Below are 23,975 nucleotides of genomic sequence, written 5' to 3'. Positions count from 1 at the left end.
AATTCTGATGAGTGAGTTTGCGAGTATCAAAATATGTGACACAAATGGACGCACCATTTGATTTCATTGACTTAGAAGCTAATTTTTATTATACCGTCAAGGGACCATAGACCTTAGTATGTGACATAAATTTCAACTTGACAAGTCTATCCGTTCCCGAGAAAACGGGGTCCTAACAGACAGACAGACAGATAGACACACAGACAATCTGATAACAAAAAATTAAAAACAAAAATGTGATACAACGACAGGTTCATAGCTTTCGGATTTTCCCTTTGGTTGTACTGTGAAACCTTACTTCTTGACAGATTTCATGTTTCTAGGCCAAACAGAATTACTCTAAAGGTTTTGATGAGTGGGTTTGCGAATATCAAAATATGTGTCATAAACGGCGGCATCTTTTCATTGCGTTGACTTAGAAGCTTCAATATCTTACACCGCCAAGGCACCATAGATCTCAGTATCTGACATAAATTTTAGCTTGAAACCTCTACCTGTTCTTGAGAGAAAGGTTTTTAACAGAAATTAGTTATATGTGGTAACTTCAATATAAATTTTGTATCTGATGCTACAAGAAAAAGGATGTTGGTAGATCTAAATTCACATGATCTGGTGCAGATTGTGTTTTTTCCAACTAGGGTGCAGGGGAACAGAAGCACAGCTACAAACATATTTTTATTCATTCTTCACTACTAAATGGGCATTCAGTTAGTAAAAGGATGAATGGCCTTTCATGCCATGATGCACAAATTTTAACACTTAACGGCTTTTGTAGTCAAACAAATGTCACACACAATTACAAACTATGTGGGAAACTTTATTTAAGATCAATAGCGAATTTTTTAAACCTTGTAAAGGAAGAACAGCGGCTGGATGTTTTTAGTGCCGATACCATAGATGATAAATATAATGCTTTCCGTAACACATTTCACATGCTCTCTGAGAGTTGCTTTCCATTAGAACGTTCTAAACCGGGTACTAGCAGTAATAGACAGCCCAGGTGGCTGACTAGTGGGATAAGTATATGATGTAGAACAAAGCAGGAATTACATCAAAGTGTTAGCAGTAGTGACAATCAAGCTACAGTAGCCCATTACAGACAATATTGTTATGTGCTTAAAATGTTATTAGGAAGGCAAAGAGTATGTGGTATGCAAATAGAATAGCTAATTCACAGGATAAATTGAAAACTATATGGTCAGTTGTGAAGGAAGTGTCTGGTCAGCAGTACAAGGTCGACGATATGAAGTCAGTTCGTAGTAAATATATTTCTGTTACTGATGCAACAGGTATATGTACAGTATTTAACAACCATTTCTGAGCATTGCTGGTGAACTGAACAAAAATTTAGTTTCTACAGGAAATCATATCTCTTGACAAATGCCTTTCCGAGATTGATGTCTGAAATACAGACGAGGGGGAGACTGAGTCAATAATTAAATCACTGAAGACTAAGGGCTCTCATGGGCATGATGGAGTGCCTAGCAGAATAGTAAAGTACTGCGCTGCACATGTTAGCCCTGTATTTAGCCATATTTGTAATTTTTGCTTGAAGAACGGTCAGTTTCTTGAACGATTAAAGTACTCAGTAGTAAAGCCGCTTTATAAAAAGGGATAATGTAAACAATTTTAGACATATTTCTATACCAGCAATGTTTGATAAAGTTATTGAAAAGGATGTGTATGCAAGGATAATTGACCATTTTATATTACACGATTTGCTATCAAATATACAGTTCGGATTTAGAAGTCGTTTAACAACTGAAAATGCTATATTCTCTTTTCTCTATTATGTACTGGATGGGTTAAACAAAAGGTTTCAAACGCTAAGCATATTTTTTGATTTAATTGAGGCGTTTGATTGTGTTGATCACAAAATATTGCTCAAGAAGTTGGGCTATTAAGGAATACGGGGAGTAGCTCACAATGGGTTCACCTCTTAGTTTAGCAACAGACAGCAAAAGGCCATTATTCACGATGTTGAGGATGACTATGATGTGGGGTCTGAGTTGGGTAGTGTCAAGTGGGGGGGGGGGGGGGGGGGGGATGCCCAGGGATCATTGTTGGGGGCACTCCTGTTCCTTATTTATATAAATGATATGCCTTCTAGTATTACAGGTAAGTCTAAAATATTTCTGTTTGATGATGACACTAGGTCGGTAGTAAAGGATGTTGTGTCCAATATTGGCCCGGTTTCAAATAGTGAGGTTCATGACCTAAGTTCATGGTTTATAGAAAATAAACTAACGCTAAATCACAGTAAGACTCAGTTTTTACAGTTTCTACCACACAATTCAACAAAACCTGACGCTTGAATTTCACAGAATGGGCGTATGATTAGTGAAACTGAACAGTTCAAATTTCTAGGTGTTCAAATACATAGTAAGCTGTCGTGGTGCTGTTAGGATCTTGTTCAAAGACTACATGCTGCCATTTTTATTATTCTAACGGTAGCTGAAGTGAGTGATCGTTCGACACGAAAATTAGTGTACTTTGCTTGTTTTCACTCGCTTATGTGGTATGGTATTATATTTTGGGGTAACTCTTCCATTCTAAAAGGATATTTTTGGGTCAGAAACGGGCCTTTCGGGCAATAAGTGGTTTTAGATCACGAACCTCTTGTCGACTCCTGTTCACGTGTCTGTGTATTTTGATATTGGCCTCTCAATTTATATATTCCTTACTGTCATTTCTTATTGACAATATTAGCTTATTCCCAAGAATAAGCAACTTTCACTCAGTTAATACTCAGCAGATATCAAACCTGCATCTGGATCGGACTTCCTTAACTCTTGTACAGAAAGGTGTGCAGTATACTGCTGCATCCATTTTCAATAAGCTACCACTCGAATTCAAAAATCTTAGCCGTAATCCACGCTCCTTCAAATCGAAACTGAAGAGTTTCCTCATGGGGTCACTCCTTCTATTCTGTCGAGGAGTTCCTTGAAAAGTTAAGTTGATTCTTGTTGTATTGTTGATCACATTTACTTAATCTTATGGACTGACTTTTTTCCGGTTCATAAACATTTTATTTTTATCTGTTATTATTTTTATTTTGTAATTTCATGTACTGACATGCTACTCAATTTGGTCCTACGAAACTTGACGTGAAAATAAAAATAAAATAAAACATATAATGACAGGGGTGGACAACATTGTGATCCTATATGGGTTCCGTTTTTTCTGATTGAGGTAAGGAACCCTAAAAAGGTGTTATATACCGCTTCGTTGTGTTTGTATATATATGTTTTCGCCAGAAAGGAAATTCTGGTGTTTTTAAATGTTTGTAAAATAATTTTTCTGCTCTTTCAGTTATTCGGCAGCTGTATAATTTATCAAACGACCTTTGTCGAGAATATCCAACACGAAACTGCACTACCATTGCTATTTCTTTAAGTCGGTGCTATATTCCGTCGTTTTATAAGACGGGCTATTTCGCATAGGCTCACTTTCATCGTTCACTACTGCCCTAAGCGACATGACGCTAGGTTGATGTTCCGCCTCCTCTGAACACTCCACCGTTTGATGGCAAAGTCCCTTTCCGTTATTTTTCAGTATAGGTGGACATTAATGCTAGCGAGCGTTATCATTTGACCAGAAAAGAATCTCCCTGATTGACTTGTCTCTATAGAGGCCTGTTGCAGTTCATACAGCTGAGACTCCTAAAAAAATTGATGCTTCTGCAGCAGTCTTGGATAAGGCACGTCTGCCCGGCTGAAACCGCTCTGCAATCGTCTCTAGAGGGTGACAAATAAAAATTGAATTTCGCGAACATTGAGACCGGCTTTAGTGGTAGTACAGCAGTATCGACGGACAATTAAAAGCACTTCTCTGGTGTACTATTCAACTTAGGCTCACTGCAGCCATATTTGTAATATAGGCAGTAATTGATACAGTTTGTAGCTAACTCTCGAACCAGAATGAATTAGCGAATATACACTTATGTTCATAAACTAAGGATAATTGGAGAAAGTGGTGCCACACAACGTGGCACTACACAAAACTGGCCCTAATAGCATAGGCACATAGGGAACACACACGACACAGACCTGTAAGTCCACGGCATTGGTGATAGCCGCCCAGAAACACATGTGCTACAAAACGCCACTGTTTCCTGCACATGTACCCTGACATTAATATGGGATATGATCACCATGCACTGGTACACAGGCCGCACAACGGGTTGGCATACTCTGGATCAGGTGGTCGAGCAGCTGCTGGGATACAGCGTCCCATTCTTGCACCAGTGCCTGTCGGAGCTCCTGAAGTTTCCTAGGGGTTTGAAGACGTGCAGCGATACGCCGACCGAGAGCATCCCAAACGTGCTCGATGGGGTTTAGGTATGGAGAACAGGCAGGCACTCCATTCGCCTGATATTTTCTGTTTCAAGGTACTCCTCCACGATAGCAGCTCGGTGGGACCGTGCGTTATCATCCATCAGGAGGAAGGTGGGACCCACTGCACCCCTGAAAAGGCAGAAATACTGGTGCAAAATGACGTCCAGATACACCTGACCTGTTACAATTCTTCTGTCAAAGACATGCAGGGGTTTTCATCCACCAATCATAATCCCACCTCACACCATCAAACCACGACCTCCATACAGGTCCCTTTCAAGGACATTAAGGGGTTGGTATCCGGTTCCTGGTTCACGCCAGATGAAGACCCGGCGAGAATCACTGTTCACATTATACCTGGACTCGCCCGTGAACATAACCAGGGACCATTGTTCCAATGACCATGTACTGTGTTCTTGACACCAGGCTTTACGGGCTCTGCTGTGACCAGGGGTCAGTGGAATGCAACTTTCAGGTGTCCGGGCAAATAAACCATGTCTGTTCAGTTGTCTGTAGACTGTGTGTCTGGAGACAGCTGTTTCAGTGGCTGCGGTAAAGTCCCGTGCAAGGCTACTTGCAGTGCACTGTGGCCGTCTGTGGGCACTGATGGTGAGATATCGGCCTTTTTTGTGGTGGCGTACACTGTGGACGTCCCGTACTGAAGTGCCTGAACACGTTTCCTGTCTGCTGGAATCGTTGCCATAATCTTGAGATCACACTTTTTGGCACATGGAGGCCCCGTGCTACGGCCCGCTGTGTTTGACCAGCCTCCAGTCGCCCTAATATTCTACGCCTCATAACGTCATCACTATGTGTTCTTTGATCCATTTTCAACACACAGTAACCATGAGCACCTCTGTAAACGTCTGCACACTTACTCGCTGCACCCTACTCTGACACGCAACAACACACCTAATCGTATGTGGAGTGCTGCCAGCGTCACCGTGCAGGTCAAATGCTCCGCATGGTCATACCCCGAGGTGATTGAAACCCGCAAACCGCCCACCAGAGCGTTGTTTCACCGTGTATCAGCATTATCCTTAATTTATGAGCATCAGTGTGTGATATGCTGAACTTATGAAGACAAGCTGCAGACTGTAACCTGTAACCTGTGTCGCTAGTGTCGGGGACAGCGTTCGTACCAATTGTGCTACTCAACCGCGCCTTATCGACCCGACTGAGCTTGAGGTTAGAGAAATTCCAGTGATAATTTGAAACTTTGGTAGCGCGCTACTTACGAAAAACAGGTATATGGGTTCGATTCCCGGTCTGGCAAAAATCTTTTGCTTCTCACTCCAGGACGTCAGGGCAACGTACAGGCCCCTGTTTTCCACTGATATCCCATCACATCGCTGTCACAATTCGCTTCTCTCTCACTTTTTTTGCGCAGAGCGCCCGTTCTACTAGGCTTACACCACAGCTCTGTCTGCGCATCACTCCCGCATCTCTCGGCCATTTGTTTTCCTGTTAGTCCTGTTCCCTGCTGTGACATTACTAATTTTCTCGGTTTACTAACCATTGTACTTTTCAGGCAAAAAGATCGTTGGCATCTACGCTCTTCAGCGACCATCGCTGATCGTCAGGGACCCAGACCTGGTGCGAACCGTGCTGGTGAAGGACTTCCAAGCGTTCCAAGACCGCGGCGTCTCCATGGACAAGAGGGACCCCATCAACAGGCACCTCTTCGCCTTGACTGGAAACGAGTGGAAGAGGCTGAGGGTCAAGCTCACTCCCACCTTCACTTCAGGGAAGCTCAAGATGATGTTCTCTGTAAGTTTACCTAAACCTAGAGTTTTCCTCGATTGAAAGTGAAGTTCAGTTTCTGTGTATTATATAGAGATTAGCCACGTAACACCGAAATAAATTTCTACTAAAATGAAAAAATCAAAAATCATAATTTGTAACTATTAATGAAGCGTTATAGAGTATATAAGGTCAGTTATACCTGTTAGGTACAACTTGGTATGTCGTAAACTTGCTACAACAGGCAGTCAAGAAATTAACACGTACATCATCCAGTAAAATATTTTTAATTTAACATTTTGACGGTACATTGATAGGATTTACATGATCAAAAATGAAGGATACATGGAGGCCTACATTTTAAATGATTATGTATAATACAGGGTGCTTCAAAGAGACTGAGTCGCGCGGCGTAGCCCCTCGGTGTGGGGCGCCTTGCCACGGTTCGCGCGGCTCCGCCCGTCGGAGGCTCGAGTCCTCCCTCGGGCATGGGTGTGTGTGTTGTCCTTAGCGTAAATTGGTGTAAGTTAGATTAAGTACTGTGTAAGCCTAGGGACCGATGATCTCAGCAGTTTGGTCCCATAGGAAATTACCATAAATTCCCAAAAGCTTTCAAAGAGAATGACCTGATTTCAAAATTCCATATTTATTGATTCCGGTGCGGTTCTCCTCTTGCTACCTGCGACGGTCGTTCGCTGCAGTACGGGAAGCCAGGATCCGTTTACCTTAAGGCTTTCCTCTTTCTTGTTCAAACTCTTCGCGTGTTTTTGTATTTCTACAGCTTCTCTGAACAAGCGCGTGTGATAGAGCTTCTCTACAGCCAGAACTTCCGTGTCGGCGAATTTTATTACGTGGTCGGTCTCATTGAGTGCGTGCTCTGCCACGGCCGATTTCTCCACCTGCAATGTCGCTTATGCTCTTTGATCCTGGTGTTAATTGATCGTCCACAATGACGATAATTACTCGTATTTTTGTTGTATACAAACACGCGAACAGCAAGTCGCTCTAGATGTACTCGAAACGCTCAGGAGAGGGAAGCACAAGTCACAGACAGTGTTAGATTCGTGTAGATCTACAAATACCATCAATGGCGATCCATTTATAAGCGTCGCTATGATGTGACACGAATTCGGAACACTCGGCGTTAAAGGGTTAATAGTAATTAATGACGGTGCAAGCTTCATACGGACAGATGTGATCAACCTTTCTCGTTTGAACTAGGAGAATTCAGAGAGCGAAAAGCTGCCACCCCACCACACATTTGACTTTAAGCATTGTAATATACGTTCGTTAGTGTTTGAAGCAAGGGTAACGATAGTTATTTGGGTGGTTTCCCTGTGACAACCCTGATGTTATATTAGCTTAAAAGTCAAATGAGGTATGTTTTTAATTGATCTGTTTTATATCCAGTGATGATGGTCTATGACCGAAACCAGTGCATGATATATACGTCAAGTAAAACAGCTGCCGGTCAAAATGAATTATCTAAAGTACTCACCTGATGAAAGCCTTAAATAACAGCTGTGACCGTGTGCCAAGTGTAGCTTCCATATTTCTATTCTAACATAGGCTGATTATACTGCAGTTTCATAAATTGTAGGAAGCACATGCTTTATATTCAGTAATTCTGATGAACGACACTTGCAGTTATAGTAACCATTTATTAGACAACAATTTTATCCTAGCAATATTTCAGGCCACTCTCATACTCGCCTTTGCCTTTAAAATCCCATTTCACTAAGATTAGTGCCATTCTTAAACTTCTTCTTCTTTGGCACTACAGCCCTTGATAGGTCTTGGCCTCCTCAGCAATCACCCTCCGCACAGCTCTCTTCTCTGCTTTTCTCGTCCATCCTCGCATCTCCATCGTGGTAAGGTCAGCCAACACGCTACACAGCCATCTAGCTGTAGGCTGGCCTTCTGATGGAGGACAATCTGCCTATTACTGTTGGTTTGGGCATCCTCTCTTCTGTCTTCCTCTCCATATGCTCTAACCAGCTAGTCTTTGAGATTTAACAATTTTCCCTATATCCTTCTCTTTTATAAGCTCTTGTTTTTCAAAATTGTACCTTACTCTCCAGCTCTCTGTCTCTCTCACCAGCCCATAAATTTTTCGCAGGATTTTTCTTTCAAATTCATTTCTTAAAATTACCCCATCAAAATTTCGGAAGTTTAGATGAGTCTCCTATAGAACAACTACTTATTTAATCATTCCAACCATAGGTGTAAATCTTGAACACTCGAAGCGATCAAAGCCGAAATGGTTCAAATGGCTCTGAACACTATGGGACTTAACTTCTAAGGTCATCAGTCCCCTCAAACTTAGAACTACTTAAACCTAAGTAACCTAAGGACATCACACACATCCATTCCCGAGGCAGGATTCGAACCTGCGACCATAGCGATCACGCGGTTGCAGACTGTAACGCCTAGAACCGCTCGGCCCACCGCCTAATGACTTATCATTACTCTCGTTTTACCCTGAATTGTCTGATTAATGTTCTTTCTCTCATCGTATTTTCTCTTCTTATTAGTGTTTCCAGGTGTCAAGACTTTCACGGAATGACCCAATTTTCACAGGCGTCATGACTGGTCCCACAAAAGCCATCCGTGGAAGACCCGACTTTTGGAAAATGCTAAAATTCCAAATGCAGTGCGTATTCAGATGAGTAATACTCGAGAGCATCAAAGTTCTGGGCGTGTCAATGGTGCTATCCAAGAGAGTCAGAATACCGTGTGCTAGGACGTCCCTATAGCCAATGAACTGTAGGAACAGCTCAGCGCATGTCCGGACTGTATGTTTTGTCTTGTGTACGGCTTTGTAAACAACGGCTAATAGAGGTGGGCTACAGAGTGTTGCGGCAACTATCGTCGAACGAAAGCTGGACAGTAGCAGAAATGATTAGTCTGAGCAAGTTAACACAGGAGACGGGAAGATTTTCTCAACTCGTATTTCTCCAAGCGTACAAAGACTCATTACAAATAATGCCGAAAGAAATTGGGTTCAGCCATCTCAATATACGACAAGAATGAGGTTCTCTGAACAAAAGCACGACCTGTGGTGTCTAAGCTGTGGTTAGGTGGCGTCTGCATAACTTCATGTAGCAGTGTGGCTCCAAGGCTGCTGCCAGCTATCCTATATACAGTATCTTGGCAGCAGTGGGCGTTCATGATACAGAGCTGCTGGAGGCGCGGCTCGCCCGGCGTGCTCCAATGGATCCTTCAGATCCCGCACGACCGCTATCGACCTTTCAGTTCTGTTGCCAACTTCGATGCCCTTGGGATGGTATCGATATGTGATGTCACATTCTGAAACCACTCTGCTGTGTGAGGTCCACTGCTGTGTTATTACCGCCCCGCTGCCGTTTTGTCACATCTTCTTCAGTTCATCCACTCCTAAATCCTATTGGCTGGCCTCGTGACTAACCACGAATTCTCTTAGTACCAAGTTTTCACAGTTAAAGTGCAGCTATTCACGGAGGTGCAGTTTGGGGTGTAATTATCGTATGGCAGCGGAAGTTGGTAGATATGCTAATCAGTTAACGTGCAACCCATTAGTTCCAATTTTGGCCACCAGGCGCAAATATGACGCTGTGAAAGCAAGATAACCGTATAGAAATGTTCACAAATGTAATGGGTTAGGAGCAGCATGTGGGGAGAAAGATCAAACGAGTGAGAATGGCATCATGTTGATTTTATTATGAACCAGCCTGCATGGAAACAGTGGTTTCCACAAAGTTGCGGTCTTCCAAAGCGGGAATCACATGCAGTACAAAGAGGTCTTCGTGGCAGCCTTACCGCACTCGTCGACGATCGACGATATTCTGCGGTCCGTTTTGTTGCCCTTCATAGCAGGCAATCATGGGCCTACATTTCAGCAAAATAATTCACGTCCCCCCAAAGCGAGAATTTCTAATTCATGTTTTCGTGCTTACCAAACCCTACGTTGGCCAGCAAGGTCACCAAATCTCACCCCAACTAAGATCATTTGGAGCTTTCTGGGGATGGTCCTTCAGCCAGCTAGGAGTGTTGACGATCTAATGCGCCAATTGGAAAGTATTTAGTACTAGCTCCACAGAAGGACACCCAGCATCTCTGTCAACCACTTCCAAGCCGGATAACTGTTTTATAAGGGTCAGAGTTCGACCGACGTGTTAGAGACTTGTTCATTTTGTGAAGCTCGTTCTCTTGAATAAATCATTCAATTTTTCTGAAATTGTAACAATCCTACAGAAGACTGCTAAAGATCAGATTGGTAAATCGAGTAAGTGATGAGGAGGTACTGAATCGAATGGGGAAGAAAGAAATTTATGGCACAATTTGACCAAAAGACAGGATCGGCTGACAGGATACCTCCTGCGGCGGGAACCTATCCTAAGTTTCGTAATGGAAGGAACCGTGGTGATCAAAAATCGTAGCAGAAGACCAGGGATACTCATTCGGAGATAAAGAGGCTAGCACAGAATAGAGTAGCACGATGAGCTGCATAAAATCGGTCTTCGGACTGATTACCACAACACCAACAACAGCATCATCTTAGCACACTGCCGTGCGGGATTAGCCGAGCGGTCTCGGGCGCTGCAGGCATGGACAGTGCGGATGGTCCCGGCGGAGGTTCGAGTCCTCCCTCGGGCATGGGTGTGTGTGTTTGTCCTTAGGATAATTTGGGTTAAGTAGTGTGTAAGCTTAGGGACTGATGACCTTAGCAGTTAAGTCCCATAAGATTTCACACAAATTTGAAATTTTTTTTCTTAACGCATTCATTATTATTCACTGTTAACCCTGTTTCCCATAAAAATCGTGTTTTTAATTTTGCACGCATGAAACTGATTGCAGACTATGACAGACTGTGGCCGCGAGCTGGTGTCGGTGCTGGAGAAGACAGCAGCCAAGGGCGAGGCGGAGGAGATGCGCGAGCTGGTGGCGCGCTACACCACTGACGTCATCGCTTCCGTTGCCTTCGGCATCAACGCCAACTGCCTGCAGAACCCGGATTCCGAGTTCCGCCAGTGGGGCCGCAAGATCTTCGAGCCGTCCTTCACCAAGACGATCATCATCATCGCTCACTTCCTCGCCCCAGCACTGGGCAAGCTCCTCAAGTAAGAGACGTAATACTCCGACGTAACCACCTTTCGGTATCCGGTGGAGGGTATATTAAGTATAATTGTCACTTTACCCCTTTCTCCTTCCAGTTGCGAATGGTTCGCAGGGAGAACTGTTGTTGGTAAGCCACCGAGTTAGCTCGCATGTCTCTGACTTTTATGTTCACGATCTTTTCTCGAGATATACATAGCTGGAAGTAATACACTCGAAGAAGAAGAAGAAGAAGAAGAAGAAGAAGAAACGAGCAAAAGCGAGGCACCCCGAAAGAACTATTCGGCAGAAATTGGCAAATGTGATTTACATATACATAGCAAATAATTACAATTTACATCATTTCAATGGCAAGCACGAATGCAAGCAGTAGAAACTCCTGCCGTGTGCGGTCGGGCATTATTTTGCTGAAACTTAAGCCTACGATGAATCGTAATGAAAGGCAACAAAACAGAGAGTAAAATCTTTTTGATATACCGCCATAATGTACGTGTTCTGCGAATGATAAGCAAAGGGATCATGCTATTAAAGAAATTGTACCGCAGACCATGACTCCTGGTTGTCCGACTCTATGGTATGTGACAGTCAGCTTGGTATCCCACCACTGTCCAGGGTGTCTGCAGGCACTTCTTCGGCCTGGAATCACTTTGAATGGAGTAGAATTGCCTTCAATGATGAGCCCTGATGGCCAACGAAGAGGTGACGGGAGTCATTGCAGACAACAGTGAGATACCAAAATGACAGTGGCTCGTCGTACGACCTGACAGCCAGTAGCGTTGGTCTGGGATGACACTTCTTTTGGTATCAGGTCCCCTTTCGTTGTCATCCGCGGTACCCTTACAGTAGAGCGATAGACTCACGATATTTTACGTTTCGTTTCGTTACCCTCCATGGTAAGCCATCCTGGGCTTACATTTCAGCAAGATAATGCCCGCCCGCGCACTGGGAGAGTTTCTGCTGTTTGTCTTCGTGCTTGGCAAAACCTACCTTAGCCAGCATGGTCGCCGGATCTCCTCCCAATTGAGAACGTTTACAGCAGTATTGGCAGGGCCCTCCAGCCAACTCGTGATTTTGACGATTTAACGCTCCAATTGGACTGAATTTGGCACGATATCCCTCCGAAAGACTTCCAACAACTCTGTCAACCAGTGCCAAGCCGAATAACTACTGTATAAGAGCTAAAGGTGGACTAACGTGTTATTGATTTCTTCAGTTTGTGAAGCTCTTTCTCTTGAACAAATTATCCAAATTTTTGAAATTTTAATCACTTGTTTGTCTGTACATGTACATCACATCCACTGATTGCCGTCCTGTTCGGATAAGCAATTTTCGGTGCGTCCTTTTTGTTTTGTCTATGTGTGTGTATTAACTGACGCTTCTAGGAACGTACACTCTCGGAATTTTAAGAGTAAACCACTCCTTGGTCTCCTACAATGTCTGCCGCTGATGGATCAGCATCTATCAGCATCGCCGTGACGCTTTCGCTCTTACTACATGAGTCTGAAGCGAAATTCGCTATTATTCTTTGGATCTTCTCTATTTCCTCTGTGTCTCCCATTCCAGACTGAACAACAGTATTCAAGTATTGACTGAATGGGGGTTTTGTAAGTTACCCCCTTTGTTGATGGACTACACTTTTTTTAGGATTTTTCCAATTTTTTCTCTTCCTGCACCTAACTCACTTGAGATTTTATGACGGCCGCGGTGGTCTAGCGGTTCTAGGCGCTCAGTCCAAATCCTGCCTCGGGCATGGATGTGTGTGATGTCCTTAGGTTAGTTAGGTTTAAGTAGTTCTACGTTCTACGGGACTGATGACCACAGATGTTAAGTCCCATAGTGCTCAGAGCCATTTGAACCATTTTTATTAGATTTTATGTGGTCGCTCCACTTTAAATCACTCCGAACACTAACTCCCAGGAAGACCTGAATTTCGCTACAATCTTCCAACAGGAGCGACGTCGTTTGCCGGAACTCTTCAGCTCAGTCACACAGTTGGTCCGTTATAACGTGCGCTCTTATTTTGTTCATTAGACAGCAGTGCGGAACTATAACGAATGCCTTCCGGAAGTTACGGAACACGGCTCAGTTTGGTCGCCTGTATCTACTGCTATTTGGGTGTCATGGATGGGCGGCTGAGTTACACACAATCGTTAATGTTGAAATCTTTGTTGATTCCTATATAGGAGATTCGGTCTCCAGAAATATCATAATATAACAACATAAAGCAAAGTCCAAAAATCTACGTCAGGCTGTCAGGATTTATGTGTGTCTATTCGACTACCCTTCCAGCAAGGAGAGGTCCCCAGCGGTGCGATCGACTGTTTGAAACTATCTATACGATGATGTAGGTTAATATCCCAGGTATCACACGCTACAGCCATTCACGGTGCGAGTAATTGGGGGAAAAAATTTCGGAATTTTGTGCGACACTCAGTAGCGTTAAAGAAGTGGCAGTATATAGTGTGGTTGCGTGGTGTAACGGATACTCCATTATAACAGGACATGCGCACAGAATTTGTTTTCTAGGAAGATGGCGCGCCACCACATTATCATTGTGAAGTTGTAGCGTATCTGCGTTGGAATGTGCCGACTTCGATTGGAAGTGGTGGGGGGCCACCACGATCACCTGATTTAACCCAAATGGACCTCTGTGTATGGGGTTATATTAAAGGCAATGTCTTTGTTCCTCCGTTTCCGGGTAGACCGTTCGCCGGGCGCAAGTCTTTCGATTTGACGCCACTTCGGCGACTTTCGCGTCGATGGGGATGAAATGATGATGATTAGGACAACGCAACACCCAGTCCCTGAGTGGAGAAAATCTCCGACCCAGTCGGGAATCGAACCCGGGCCCTTAGGATTGACATTCTGTCACGCTGACGATTCAGCTACCGGGGCCTGACAGCATTCTGTACTAACCTCACTAGATGTTGTGGTAGTTTGGTACAGCTATAAACACGCCGTAACGACGGACCAACGACGATCAACCTACCTTTTGCGATATACAATCTGAATTTAAAATTCCGCTGCTGTTTTTGTCGCTGGTACACTGTGGGCGCAATTACCGTTTATAAGCGAGGCTAGTTCTGAGAGTTTTCCGTAACCCCTCCTGCAGTTAACTAATATTACATTAACATTTTCTTTTCCCGATCTGCTTTGACGCTTACTACTCTGACCCCCGTTTTCTGTGCAGTGACAAACATTTATGGTAGCCCTATATTAAAAAGGGAAACACTTCCCCTATGTCCCTGCAAACATTTGCAGGCGATGAGGAAAGTTGCTATTTTAATAGCACTATCCATTTCTGTCAAGGACCGAAAGTGTATGCAGTTAACGTTTGACTTGCGTTGAATAAATGAATGTAAAATGTTTTACTGCATAATTTCTGTACTGTATTTATAGATTTAAAAATTAGATAAACTTAATTTGATTTCACTCTGTAACTAGACTTGACTTTACTTTGCTCTCATATTAGCAATACAAAAATGTCTCTCACAAAACTTCGTCCTGCTTATATTTCCGGCAGTAAATGGAAGTTAAGGATTGACAATCTGGCAAGTAGATGTTTGGAAATAATTGGCAAATCACGTTGCTGGCCTTATTGATGACGTAACGTCATACCGAATGTAATGGTCCCGAGCGCGATAGGAATAATTGTTGGTACCAACCGATGGGACCATCGGAATATTTTAGATGCAGGGGTATGAAACACTTCGTGTCCAAGACGTGCAAAAGCTTCTTGAAAAGCTGACCGGTGAAAACAGATGTACTTCCATTTCTGTGTTCGCAAAATGCAAGTGCAAATGTTTTGTAGAAGACTTGTGACGAAGGAAGCTGAGATATTTTTATTTCTTCTCTTGTCTTGCCATCTGCCTCCTTAAATGCGGTTTCTCACTTTTGATTAATTGCCATTAACATACATGATTATAATCTGCATTTTCATAAAAGAGATAGGTTGGCCCTCAGTTTTAAAGAATATAACACCAGATCTAATTTTGTACTTCGTTTTACGTATGTAATTGATTTACTAATTTATTTTGACTATACCTAATTAACACTTTCATTATAGGGTGAAATCAGTGATTGTTTCGTAAGTTAAATTCTATTGTTGACTTATAAACAAATATAAATTCTGTACTAATTCTAAACATTTGGAAGACGAAACAATGGCATTCTTTAAGATTGTATTTATTTTTCCCTGTTCGAAAGCATGTTAGCAAAGTCAGCCCTTAATTAATTCCAAAGTAATTACCAGTTTTGTCAACAGTATTGTTTGCGTAACTATACCTGTTAATTTCATGATTAAACAACCGATACGGGTTGACCCATGTAGTAGAAGAAACTGTTAAAAAGATGGAATTTTTCTGTATACCAGTGTGCAGTTAACTGAATGAGTTAACTTGTAATTGTAATTTCTGTAACTTAAACATCGAACAATGTATAGTTTCAGAGCTTGTTATTTTGATGATATATAAGGGCCCGTTTTTTGGTCACGAGACAGACAATCCACGGCCGAGTTTCAGACAAGGAACCCGTATTGGTTAGATCAACGTCAATGCACCCGCTTAACTGTGAAATAAGAGTAACAAAATAGGCTGTGTGTTAAAACAATGACAGTGTCTGTTCAATACGTACCATATTACTCTACAAGAACTGTGAACTGTGTGGTTCGGTTTTTACTGCTCATAGATATCCAACAGTAAACTAAGGTAGCAGTATATTGATGTTTGCCTGTTAACTATTAATGAGGCTTATCGAAAGTTAAACAATAGTGTACTGGCCATAATAACTGTTCATTATTGGAGGGGGGGGGGGGCGGGTTGTGAATAGTAAAAGTAAGGAACTGTGAAACGTAAATGTGCACCTGTCGGCTACATCATTTAAAGTAGTGAGCGCTGAACTTCCACCCCCCCCCCCCCATTTTTCAGCCAGTATAGCAATGCAATACGTCGACACCGAGGACAATTAACGATGAAATAAAAGAGGCGATCGTCACAGACTAATTGCGATCCCTGTATAACGATTATGACGCTAGACACGGCATCACGCAGACTGCATTTAGCAAATAAACTCATTCGCCTTGACTCAGAATCGAACCCACAACCTCCTGGATGCTAACACAAAATGCTATCCACTTCACCAGCTGCACACCAGGGGGGTGACGCATATAATTACGGTGTTGCCAGAGTACGATTCTTTAACGTCCATTTACTGCCGGAAATATGCGCGGTACGAAATTTTGTGGATGATATTTCTGTATTGCTAGTATGTGAGATATCGCGTTGCGAAGTCCGAGTGCGCGAATTTTTCTGCTCCCTGTATATTAATAAGTGAGTGGCTAGGAAATCAAGGTGGAACAAATGGAAGACAGGCTGAAAATTGAACGAAAATGATTCGAAGCCTCAGTCGGTAGACTTGGTTCAGTACAGGGCATTCTGATAAACCGGTCGATCCAGCGTTTGTTTTTCGTACAATGTGTGCAAAAGCTTTACTAATGACTTAATCGCCGCTCAGCACAGTCGTCCACTAGTCCAGTGAACACAGGGTGGTCAGAAAGCGTGGAAAGCTTGTAACAGTGTTGCAGCAGAGGCTGTGCTGAGAAATAATTATTCAGGAAAAAATTTCATACGTTGCTCCGTTTCCGAGTTATGTGGCCGTAAAATTAGCCAGTCAGGTCGTCGCGGCGCAAATTGAAGCAACGACCATATCCGGTGTGGCCAAATGTGTTTTTTGTTTGGTTTCCTCGAACCGTACAAGCGCAGCTTTTGCTCACCTAGCCCAAATTTAAAACTTCGGAAAAAGGCACATTTTAACAGGTAATGAACATTTAACTAGTGGTGAACACGGACCCATACATTTCTCTTCATTACCACATTTTAGCGCGTGGAAGTCTTTCAATCTGCGCGCGCAAGGACCTGATTTCAATGCTAAATAACTGGGAAACGGTGCAACGATCGAATTTTTTTCTTAATAATTGTTTACCAGAACAACCTCCCCTACAAGAACCCTACAAGCATTACAGATTATTCCTGACCACCCTGTACATAGCAGTGTTCACAAAGATCTTCTGCTCACCCTTCTCCCAAGCCGTCCGCAGCACTTGTAACAGCTCAATTGGCCTGGCTAAAAATAAGAACTATTTATGTATAACTATGTTAAGGATAAGTTGCTCTATTTAGCATATGTATACTATTAGAACGAAACACTCGCAGTCAGAAAATATGCAACAAATGGCATACTTTTTTCATAATAGTCCACTGAAAGTAACGCCACTTCTTGTAAAATGTTCCAACAATTCGTCATTCAGAGTAACAGCCAGGACGTCATAACTACACTACTGGCCATTAAAATTGCTACATCAAGAAGAAATGCAGATGATAAACGGGTATTCATTGGAGAAATATACTATACTAGAACTGACATGTGATTACATTTTCACGCAATTTGGGTGTATAGATCCTGAGAAATCAGTACCCAGAACAACCACCTCTGGCCGTAATAACGGCCTTGATACGCCTGGGCATTGAGTCAAACAGAGCTTGGATGGCGTGGGCGTGCACAGGTACAGCTGCCCATGCAACTTCAACACGATACCACAGCTCATCAAGAGTAGTGACTGGCGTATTGTGACGAGCCAGTTGCTCGGCCACCATTGACCAGACGTTTTCAATTCGTGAGAGATCTGGAGAATGTCCTGGCCAGGTCAGCAGTCGAACATTTTCTGTATCCAGAAAGGCCCGTACAGGACCTGCAACATGCGGTCGTGCATTATCCTGCTCAAATGTAGGGTTTCGCAGGGATCGAATGAAGGATAGAGCCATGGGACGTAACACATATGAAATATAGCGTCCACTGTTCAAAGTGCCATGAATGCGAACAAGAATTAACCATTGGCACTCCATACCATCACGCCGTGTCCAATGTGCGTTCACCGCGATGTCCTCAAACACGGATGCGAGCATCATGATGCTGTAAACAGAACCTGGAATCATAGGAAAAAATGACGATTTGCCATTCGCGCACCCAAGTTCGTCGTTGAGTACACCATCGCACGCGCTCCTGCCTGTGATGCAGCCTCAAGGGTAACCGCAGCCATGGTCTCCGAGCTGGTCCATGCTGCTGCAAACGTCGTCGAACTGTTCGTGCAGGTGGTTGTTGCCTTCCAAAGGTTGAAATGGTTCAAATGGCTCTGAGCACTAAGGGACTTAACTGCTGAGGTCATCAGTCCCCCAGAACTTAGGACTACTTAAACGTAACTAACCTAAGGACATCACACACATCCATGCCCGAGGCAGGTTTCGAACCTGCGACCGTAGCGGCCGCGCGGTTCCAGACTGTAGCGCCTAGAACCGCTCGGCCACTCCGGCCGGCTCTTGCAAAGGTCCCCATCTGTTGCCTCAGGGATCAGCTGCATGATCCGTTACAGCCATGCGGATAAGATGCCTGTCATCTCGACTGCTAGCGATACGAGGCCGTTGGGATCCAGCACGGCCTTCCGTATTACTCTCCTGAACCCAACGATTCCATATTCTGCTAACAGTCATTGGATCTCGACCTACGCGAGCAGCAATGTCACGATACGATAAACCGCAATCGCGACAGGCTACATTCCGACGTGATGGTACGCATTTCTCCTCCTTACACGAGGCATCACAACAACGTTACACCAGGCAACGCCAGTCAACTGCTGTTTGTGTATGAGAAATCTGTTGGAAACTTTCTTCGTGTCAGCACGTTGTAGCTGTCGCCACTGGCGCCAATACTTTATGAATGCTCTGAAAAGCTAACCATTTGCATATCCCAGCATCTTCTCCCTGCCGGTTAAATTTCGCGTCTGTAGCACGTCATCTTCATGGTGTAGCAATTTTAATGGCCACTAGTGTATTTACAGAATGATCCGATCACAAACTGCGCAGACTTACCCTTGCTAAAGAGGCATATACCCACATGTATCACAGTAATTTATGGAAGTTATTTTGGATTCATTGAAATAATTATGATTGCTGTTGTTACACGGAACAGGTTCAGCCGCTCTAAGGAGCCTCCCGTGACGGAGCATTTCCGGAAAATGGTAAGCGACACTGTCAAGTATCGCGAGACAAACAACGTGGTGAGGAATGACTTTATGCACCTGCTGATCCAGCTGAAGAACGTCGGTTCCGTGGAGGATGACAAAGCGGCCAGCGCCGGAGCTGACGCGGATGCTGCCCGATGGAGTGAGTATCTCTACTAGACAGCCGAGTAAAGGGGGATAAACGAGGTGTGGAGGAATTAAATGAAGCAGAAAATATTGTTCCTCTGACTCATATTACATGTTACTGTATGATTGCTCCAAACTTATTGAAAATGGGTCTCTACGACTAATGGACAACTGTATAGTTATACATCTGTATAATTTTTCTTCCTTCCACAACTGAACTCTTCACTGAAAAAAGTGTAACCTTGTTAACAAGAAATTTCTCAGACTCAGTAGTCAGCACACTGGTGTACAAAACTTCAGGTCCAAAGTACCTTTTGCGTGTTGTGTAAGATAGCTCGGTTAAACTTGGACCGTACACAAGAACCATTGCTGTTATATACAGGGTGTAAATTTTAAGTTGACAAACCAGAATAACTCGAAAAATAAGCTTCACACGAAAAAATGTGTAAAATCTAAAGTTGATTATTTTCGAGGGGGACATCTGCTGGTGCTAAAATTAGCCCGCCGTCCCAGCCTCCTGGGGGTGGGGTGGCAAGCAACTTTAAAATTTCAAATAGGGACCCCTATTTTTTTATTGCAGAATCATATTCCACATAAAAAATTACGTACATTTTGCCTTAAGTATTTGTTTTTCATTCTTGGTAACTGGCACTGTAATTCAACAAAAATCCATGTTCTCATTTTTGCGTAGAAAATGGCTACAGATAAATAAAAAATAGTTACTTACTTTGTAAATTTTGATTCGCTAAAATTAGTGTGGGGATGGTGGAGGGGGGTTGGGAGAGAGGACCACGAAGCAACAAAACTTATCCGAATCTGAGGAAAAAATTAATATTTGGGTCAACATTCGTAAATCTCTAATTACTCTCTCTCAAACCCCAACCAAGGGGAGAGAGGGAGAGTTTTAGTTTTAGCGAATCAAAATTTACGAAGTAAATAAGTATTTTTTATTTACCTGTAAACATTTTCCACGCAAAAATGAGAAAATGGAATTTCTTGAATTACAGCGCCAACTACCAAGAGTCAAAAGAAATGTTTAAGACAAAATGTACGTAGTTTCGTATGTAGAGTCTGATTCTGCAATTAAAAAAATGGGGGTTACCATTTGAAATTTTAAAGTCGTTTCCCGCCCCGACCCCAGTGGGCTGGGGTGGCGGGCTAATTTTTGCACCAGGAGATGTCTCCCTCGAAAATAATCAACTTTAGATTCTGCACATTTGCCGTGCGGCATTAGCCGAGCAGTCTCGGGCGCTGCAGTCATGGACTGTGCGGCTGATCCCGGCGGAGGTTCGAGTCCTCCCTCGGGCATGGGTGTGTGTGTTTGTCCTTAGGATAATATAGGTTAAGTAGTGTGTAAGCTTAGGGACTGATGACCTTAGCAGTTAAGTCCCATAAGATTTCACACACATTTGAACATTTCTACACATTTTTTCGTGTGAAGCTTATTTTTCGAGTTATTCTGGTTTGCCAACTTAAAATTTACACCCTGTAGCACAAAAACGAACACCATCAGAACAGGTCTTGGAGGCCCAACGGTGCCGACCGGCCGCCGTGTCATCCTTAGCCCTTAAGCGTCACCTGATGCGGATACAGAGGGGCATATGGTCAGCACACCACTCTCCCACCCGTTGTCAGTTTTCGTGACAGGTGCCGCTACTTCTCTACAAGTATCGCAGGACTCAATTGGCCTCACAAGGGCGAGTGCACCCTGCTTGCCAACAGCATTCAGTAGACCCGGACAGCGACCCATCTGAGTGCTAGCCAGTCCCGACAGGTGCTGAACTTGGGTTATGTGATGGGAACCAGTCTTACCAATGCGGCAAGATCATTGGCTGGTACGGAAGGTAACTGAAAGAAATATACGAATTAAACGAACAGAAATGTCACTTTTATTTAAAGAAAATGATTACACTGCATGTACCACGATTTATGGTTGCCCCTTGCACATTACAAAAAGCGGGATGTGGTTCTTACGAGGGTGCATGGCAACAGAGACAGTAATGCAAGATATGCAACTTGCTCCTGTTCTGGTACATTTTACTCTATTGGAATCTTACCTCTTTATAATTGCTCCAAACTTACTGAAAATGGGTCTCCACGACTAATGGACAACTATATAGTTATACTTTTTTATAATCTAAGCTCTTCACTGAAAAAATGTAATCTTATTAACAAGAAATTTCTCAGGCCAGTAGTGGGCAAACTGGTGTACAAAACTTCAGGTCCAAAGTACCTTTTGAGTGTTGTGTAGCATAGCTCGGTGAAACTTGGACCATACACAGGAAGAGTTGCTATTGTACAATACAGAAGGTACAAACAAAAACAAACACAATCAGAACAGGCCTTGAAGGCCCAATGGTGCCGAACGGCCGCCGTGTCATCCTCAGACCTTAGGTGTCACCAGATGCGGATATGGTCAGCACACCACTCTCCCACCCGTTATCAGCTTTCGTGACAGGTGCCGCTACTTCTCGACAAGCAGCTCCTCAAATTGCCTGACAAGGGTGAGTGCACCCAGCTTGCCAACAGCACTCGGCAGACCCGGACGGTGACCCATCTGAGTGCTAGCCAAGCCCAACGGTGCTGAACTTTGGTTATCTAATGGGAACCGGTGTTACCACTGTGGCAAGATCATTGGCTGGTCCCGAAGGTAACTGAAAGAAATAGACGAATTAAACGAACAGAAATGACTCTTTTATTCAAAGATAATAATTACGCTGAAGTTACCACGATTTATGATGGCCACTTGGACACTGTAAGGTAATGGCCTTGCCGCAGTGGATACACCAGTTCCCGTGAGATCACCGAAGTTAAGCACCGTCGGGCGTGGCCGGCACATGAATGGGTGACCACGCGCTGTTGCCATTTTTGGGGGTGCACTCAGCCTTGTGATGCCAATTGAGGAGCTACTCGACCGAATAGTAGCGGCTCCGGTCACAAGAAACCAACTTAACGACCGGGAGAGCGGTGTGCTGCCCACACGCCCCTCCGATCCGCATCCTCAACTGAGGATGACACGGCGGTCGGATGGTCCAGGTGGGCCACTTGTGGCCTGCAAACGGAGTGCTTGGACATTACAAAAGGCGGGATGTGGTTCTTACAAGGGTGCGTCGCAACAGAGACTGTAATGCAAGCTATACAGCTTCTGCCATGCTGGTCGTGAGTTTGGTTCAAAATGTTCAAATGTGTGTGAAATCTTATGGGACTTAACTGATAAGGTCATCAGTCCCTAAGCTTACACACTACTTAACCTAAATTATTCTAAGGACAAACACACACACACACACACACACACACACCCATGCCCGAGGGAGGACTCGAACCTCCGCCGGGACCAGCCACACAGTCCATGACTGCAGCGCATCAGACTGCTCGGCTAATCCCGCGTGGCTGTCAAGTTTGGTGCAGAGTTCTTGTGGTAAGGGCGTTGTATTCCTCCACCAGTGCGGTTGACATCTGCTGCCTGGTCGTTGTTGCATGTGGTCGCACGTTGTCATCCAACAAAATGAACTCATGGCTGAATGCTCCCCTGAAAGGTGCACACAGGGAAGGAATACAGTGTCACAAGAACGTTGACCAGGAGTGCGCCGTACCTTAGAGATTTGGAGGTGAGTACGCCAATGCAACATTATGCCTGCCCACTCCATAACACCTGGGCCACCGAACAATAACTTTCGACAATGGGTGCATTACATGTTCCCACCTCTCGCCATTTGAGGGCGCGTCCAGATTACTTGTACTGAATCTGTTCCCATCCGAGTAGAGTGCGCTATCACGCTCCTAGTTGCTCCAGTCTATGAGCTCCTGACACCGCAGCAAACGGTGGTGCCGATGTGCGGCTGTCAAATGGAACACAACGTACTGGGCGCCGGGCAGAGGGACAATCTCCATGCAGTCGCCTTGCCACTGTGCAGAGTGAGACTGCGTACCTTAGTCCTGCTAAATGTGGTTCCCATTTGACACACTGCTTGATGTGGATCCCTTCTTGCCTGTTGCACAATGTAAGAGTCATCAGCTACCATAGTTGACCGTAGTCGACCATCTCCTCTCCTTTGGGTAGCAGCGCCTGTGGATCGGAATGCTCCCCACGCACGTCAAACAATGCTGTGAGCAGCAGCAGACTCCTGGACTATACTCACCACACTTTGTCCTTCTTCCAGGTTCGCGATTATTTTCACAGTACGAAGTTATTCTAATATTTTTTTCTCGAACCATGTTGTAATGAAGAACACCATCAGATTGTGTTCGGTGACTGACACACACTGTCTTTCCCAAGTCCTCCGACTGTCGCGTATTGCGAGGCCAGGCCCATGTGGCACTGCCATTATGCTAACCTCAAGGCTATTGCGGCGTCCAACTTTCTGTGCTCGACTGTGAGACTTCTGGAAAAATGCCCCCGCTCTTTCTTGAATATCCACCGAGTACCCAGTGTGTTATATTAGTTGATCTAGCTCGTCCTTCAGTTTTGCAGAGGAGTGAATAATTTTATTTACAGCTTGCTATTGAAGCTCCTTGAATTCATATGGAACGTGTCACACGATTTGGGAACGAAAGTAAGGAAATTATACAGCCCGCCCGGTTGGCCGTGCGGTCTGACGCACAGC

At 44.0% G+C, this 23,975-nt stretch overlaps 1 protein-coding gene across 1 annotated transcript in view; it reads left to right on the top strand.

Moving 5' to 3' along the window:
• LOC126272308 (cytochrome P450 6k1-like) overlaps positions 1-23,975 on the top strand; it is a 63,274-nt gene that overhangs the window by 20,648 nt on the left and 18,651 nt on the right. Inside the window, exons 3-5 of the mRNA XM_049975082.1 lie at positions 5,869-6,107; positions 10,917-11,179; positions 19,194-19,387. Coding sequence (XP_049831039.1) covers positions 5,869-6,107; positions 10,917-11,179; positions 19,194-19,387 — 696 coding nt within the window. The remainder of the gene's footprint in view (positions 1-5,868; positions 6,108-10,916; positions 11,180-19,193; positions 19,388-23,975) is intronic.

The sequence above is a fragment of the Schistocerca gregaria genome, chromosome 5 (genome assembly GCF_023897955.1).
Source record: "Schistocerca gregaria isolate iqSchGreg1 chromosome 5, iqSchGreg1.2, whole genome shotgun sequence".
Classification (NCBI taxonomy): Eukaryota; Metazoa; Arthropoda; class Insecta; order Orthoptera; family Acrididae; genus Schistocerca; species Schistocerca gregaria.
The sequence above is the reverse complement of the archived record's forward strand: the minus strand, read 5'-3'. Positions and strand labels throughout refer to the sequence as shown.